General features: G+C 63.9%; 1 protein-coding gene across 3 annotated transcripts in view; it reads right to left on the bottom strand.

The window, feature by feature from the left end:
• Positions 1-637: 637 nt before the first annotated feature.
• Positions 638-5,235, bottom strand: part of NPTXR (neuronal pentraxin receptor) — a 17,221-nt gene continuing 12,623 nt past the window's right edge. For all 3 annotated transcript variants that reach the window (XM_012720291.1, XM_012720289.1, XM_012720290.1), the window contains 2 exons: positions 4,258-4,437; positions 638-3,971 (listed from right to left, as the gene is read on the bottom strand). In XM_012720291.1, coding sequence (XP_012575745.1) covers positions 3,747-3,971; positions 4,258-4,437 — 405 coding nt within the window. In that variant the 3' untranslated portion in view covers positions 638-3,746. The remainder of the gene's footprint in view (positions 3,972-4,257; positions 4,438-5,235) is intronic.

Genomic DNA, 5,235 nt, shown 5'->3' with positions numbered 1-5,235 from the left:
CCGGCTCCGCCCTCTGGTCCGCTGGGGGCCGAATAGAAAGTTCCAGAAGCTTTGGGAAAGTCTGGAAAGGCTGGGCCTGTTGGTGTGGGATCCCCAACCCTCGGTGGTCTCAGTGAGGACCGGGCTCAGCCGGAGCAGCGGTGGAGTGGGAAGGTGGAGCCCGCGTGAGAGCCTCAGGGGTGGGGGTGGGCCAGGTGGGGGGCTGAGCTCCAGCGTGCAGGCCAGAAGAGCCGGGAGCGTCCAGGCAGGCTCCCAAAGGCGCCTCCTCCACTCCCTCTGCCTGGGACCCCCAGGAAGTGGGGGGGGGGTCCAGCCAGCGCCTCAGGCCGCTTGGGCCTCACAGTCGGTTCCCGGAACTGGGCCACGGTGGGCTGGGGTGCTGGGAATGAGGCCAAGCCCAGTTACCAGAACTGGGCCACGTTCCATGTGGGACTTGTGTTCTTTACATCTTCCCTGCCCAGATCCTGGGGATAGGCTGTCTGCACCTGGGGCCCGGGGGAACCTGCCAGGTGGGGGATATAGCGGTAGGGGTGAGGCTTTGGGGTGCCAGGACCCGCCGCCCCTGCCTTTGCCCCCTTCCTGCTCTGTGCAAGCCCCACCCGCCTGCCCTACCCCTTGCAAGAAGAGGCTCAGAGTAAACATCATGTTTATTTTGAACGTTCAAACTTACAAAAACAAAAAGGTAACAAAAACCATGACACATCGTTCACACACACGTCACATCTCATGTCACTTCTATGTACAAAATCAGGTGAGTGAAGGGTGGGGGTGGGCGGCCACAGGATGCGCCAATTTCACAGTGTCCGAGGACTCCCCCTGTCCAGTCTGGGTCCACCAGAGCCCCTTTCCACCCAGCAGGGGCGGGCTGGGCGGGTCTGGCGGGGCAGGCAGCTGGGCCCAAGGGGTGAAGGAGGTAACCCCCGTCTGGGATCGGCCCCTTCCCCAGTTTGCTCAGGGCAGGGTTGCAGGGCGCTTAGAGGAGGGACCGGGTGTGGGGGGCCGGTCCACGTGCCGTGGGGCAGGAACGCGGAGTCGCTGGGTGGGCGCCGAGGGCCCCGCTTCCTGGTGGGGCGGCCCTGAGGGTCGCTCGCCCGCTCTGGGCCTCGCCTCTGGGCCCTGCCCGGAGTCTTCCTGCCTCGGTCTGTGCTCCCGGCTCACACCCAGCTGTGGCACGGGGACCCGTCACTTTGGGGCGTTAGTTGGGGGCACAAGGTGCCACAAAGGAGAAAAATCTGGCAGGTAAGAGCTGTGAAGCACCTGGCTTGGGGCTGGACCAAAGCAGGAGTCTGAGAAATCTCCAACTCACTCCATCCCTCCCCTGCACGGCTTCCCGGCGGCCTCCTCCCTTTCCACCCTCCTCCGGCTCCCGGGACAGGATGAATCACTGGGCGCTCTGTGGAGAATGGCTCGCCGCCCCTGGCGTGGCCACAGGCCCCCGGAGGGTGGTGAGTGGGGCCCACCCAGGAGAGGTGCCCACCCCCGGCCGAGCCAGGCCCCAGCGCAAGCCTTGGTTTGAGCCCTGGTGCCACCCCCCAGCCGGCTGACCCTGGGCAGGTCACTGAGCCGCTCGCTTGTCCAGCGTTGTGAGGACGCGTGGACTGTGAGCCCGCAGTGCCGACGCGCCCTGGCGTCGTGACGGGCCGGGAGCGGCTGGCCACGTCTGAGCCCTGTGTCGGCCCCTCCTCTCGCCCTGGCTGTGCGGGCAGCAGCAGGAGGCGCAGAGCTGGTCCCAACAGCGAGGGCGCAGGACACCGGGGCGGGGGGCAGGGGCCCTGGCCGCCTGCCCAAAGCCCCGACTGGGTGCCTGTGCCCCTCGCTCCCAGTTTGTGCCCTCCGTAGCCCGGCCAGGGTGACTCAGCACGGGAGCCAGGCTGCACTTCAGAGGTCTGTGTCACCATGACAAAGCTTAAAGGTGGGGTGAGGCCTCAGCTAGGCTCAGTGGCCGAGCAAGCTGTGCCCCTCCCCCCGAGAAAGGCCCCTGTTTCCCCCCAGCGTCGCGCAGTCCCCAAAGCAGCCCCCTTAAAGAAAGCAACAGAACCCAGTCACGCCCTGTGTCCCCAGAATCTAAGTTCTGAATTCTGCTGTCACCCCAGCAACTGCATGTCATTCCACGATGCTTGACCCAGCGTTAGGCTGATGGTGCTGGCGGTTACCCGGGCAACCCAGACCTCTGGCTGAGGCAGGTGGCTTCTGGGGGGGGGGCTGGCAGAGGTGCCGAGGGGTCTGTCTGTGCGTTTCAAATGGGAACAAGGGTCGGGCTGGAGCAACAAGGCTTGGCGCTGCCTCCCTGGCTCTGGGCCCACGGCCAGAGCGCTTATGTCCTGCCTCGGGCTAAGCGGCCATGGGAGCTGAGCCAGGGAGCGAAATGGGAGAGGGGCAGAAGCCGCCCCCGTCCCACTGAGTCAGGTAACCTGCAGCTGCCCCGGCACCTGTAGGCGACTGGTGGGGCGCAGAACACCTGCGCCCTTAGACCCCATTCCTGCAGCAGCACCCGCGGGTCACACCTGCCCTCCCTCCCTCTCATTGGTGCACTCTGGCCTCTGGCGGGGTGCTGGGCGGAGGGACCTAGCAGAGCAGGTTTTTCAGACCTGTGTCCCAGGGGGTCTCGCTCTGCCTCTGGCTCTCTAAAGCCAGCTGCTGCCCCTGACCTTTGCCCAGCCAGACCCATGTGCTGCCCCGTTATGCCCCTGGGGCACCCTGGACCCTCAGGTTTGCCTCCCCCATTGTTCCAGAGCCACGCCTGCCGCACATCTGATCTGGAATGCTCAGACCCCAAAGCAAGGGCCTCAGCCCATAAAGGGGGGCGCCGGCCAAAGTGGGGACTTGAGCAGGCCACCCGGCAGGCTTGGGGCGGGGCTAGCTGGGAACCAAGGACTCCTCCTCCTCACCCAGCATTCTGCACGTCACCCCATGTTTCTTCCTGCCCACCCAGCTTCTTCCTTCCCCAGAGGCTACAGCCCTTAGCGGGGAGCTCTGCCAGAGTCTGGGTCCCCTGGGGCAGCGCTTCTGCCTCATGCTCTCCCAGCCCAAGCGGAAGTGGCCCAGGCCCTGTCTGCGCATGGAGCAGGGCTGTGCCCCAGAAGACACAGCTGCCGGTGGGCACAAGGGGGGACAATGGCCTTTTGACCTGGTGGGGCCTTGGTCCCTAATGCTCCAGGCTGGAGCTGGAAAAGGAATGTCCTAGAAAATGAGGTGGGGCCAGCCACACATGGAGCCAACATTCAAACCACGAGCAGAGAGAGGAGGGAGAGGCAGGCTGTGGGCAGGGGTGGGAAGGTGGGTAGAGGCTCCACCAAGATCCTGCTGCCCTTGACTGGCAGCTGGTGGAAAGATGCAGGAAGGCCGCCCTGGCGCTGGGCTCACAGCCCTCGCCCCAAATGCAATCCCATGGCAGACGCTGTTGAAGTCAGTGGAACCAGATAGGGCTGCCTGGCAAGGCAGGTTGGGCTGAGAGATGGCCCCAGTGTAATGCCAGGAGGTGGACAGAGCTGTGAGCACTGCTAGCCGCCCCACCCTGGCCCTGGACTCAGCCCAGCCTTGATGTGTTGGCTGGAGCTGCTTGTCCCTACCCCAGTGGGATGGGGGGCCAGCCACTGCAGGGCTGGGCATCCTGGGATTGTGGGGGGGAGGGGGGGAGGTAGGACCAGGAGTGGGGCAGGACAGAGCGTGGGTAGGCTGAGGGGGGAGCATGCCCCCCAAAGGCCCCAAATTGCCAGACAAAGGGGGGCCCTGCATGAGGTAGCCCCTCATGCCTTGGCCCTCCCCTTGCAGACATCAAAGGGGGCCTTCTTTGCACCCCCGAAAGCCTCCACCAGCTTGTCTTCCCAGGGCAGGACGTTGCCCAGTAGCGGCCCCGTACAGTTGGCAATGCCCAGGACCTGGGTAGGTGTCAGGATGTGGTCCCACAGGTTAAACTGGGCAATGTCGCCCACGAAGGCTTGCGTGGCATCAAACCGGCCACCCAGGGTGTCCTGGGCCAAGAGAACAGCAGAGAAAGGAGGACAGTGAGGGAACATGAAAGACAGACAGTTCCTGCTGAAATTCCTCCCCACGGTCCAGACCCACCCCAAGGCCCTAGCCCCACCTCAAGGCCCTAGCCCCGCCCCTCAACGGTGGGCACTCTCTGGGTGTTGCCCACTGCACAGGGCTGGGTCAGACTGCTAAGCTTTCAAGGCCCCTCCCACTCTCCTCCCTGGGGGCCCTGGGTGAGTGGGATTGTGCTTGGGCCTCAAACCCTGATCCCACTCTGAGTCTTACCTGCTCCTGGCCCAGGATAAGGATCCCATGAGGCTTGATGGGGTGCCAGGCAGCCAGGTTCTCACCAGAACCCCGCAGCTCCCCGTCCTGGTAGGCAGACCACAGGCCATCCCTTGTGGTCCAGGCAATGCAGATGTGGTGCCAGCTGTTGTCCTTCAGACTCAGGGGCAGCTGGGCCACCTAAACACAGCCCCCAGCCCCAGGTCAGAGGTGCCGCGAGGCCTCAGTTTCCTCATCTACAAGTGCGGCTGTCAGGTGAGGGAGGCGCACGAGCCCAGTACTGCCGCTGCCTTCAGCCAGGCAGACCTGGCTAATGGGCCCTGTGATGCAGCCTCGGGTCTGCCCATGTCCCTGCTCTGCAAAGCCAGCAGTGGAGAGGACTTGGCCAGTGAGACGAAAGGCACTTGCTGCCTGAGGACTGGGGCGCCCCAACAGTTCCTTCGCCTTGTAAATGACTTAATGAGACAATTTAATGCAACATCTCGGAGGCCTGCTTTGGATGAGGGTCTGGTCCTGGCCTTGCATGAACCGAGTCTGTGATGGAAGAATCTCAGGCACAGTAAAGACAGAGTAGGGAGGGGCCATCTGGGTGGCACAGAGGCTTCTTGCCAGACGAAGAAGAGGGTATGGGAACCAGACATGGTCTCCAAACACCCCTGGGACCTTACAAGCCACTGCAAGGTTCACCAAGTCGGGGCACAGCAGGAGCGAAGGCTTAGAGAGCCAACCAAAAAGGGACACCCTGCCTTCCAGAATGGGGTGCTGCACGCCCTGTCCAGGGTGCTGAACCCTCCCACAGAGCTCTGAGGGCCAACCTCGGGCAGGCAGGGTTGTGCAGGGGTCGGAGAAGCAGGATCTAATGTAGGCCAGCCCATCCCCATCTTTTCAGGACCCACTGGGCTGCAAGAGGCGCTTGGCCTGGACCCAGCTTGGCCTGGACCCAGCGCCCTCCTCCTCTAGGACCCCCACGAGAGGTGC

Source organism: Condylura cristata, unplaced genomic scaffold (assembly GCF_000260355.1).
Source record: "Condylura cristata isolate star-nosed mole 26May11 unplaced genomic scaffold, ConCri1.0 scaffold00004, whole genome shotgun sequence".
In the NCBI taxonomy this organism is placed as follows: Eukaryota; Metazoa; Chordata; class Mammalia; order Eulipotyphla; family Talpidae; genus Condylura; species Condylura cristata.
This window is presented reverse-complemented; position numbering and strand designations above follow the sequence as displayed.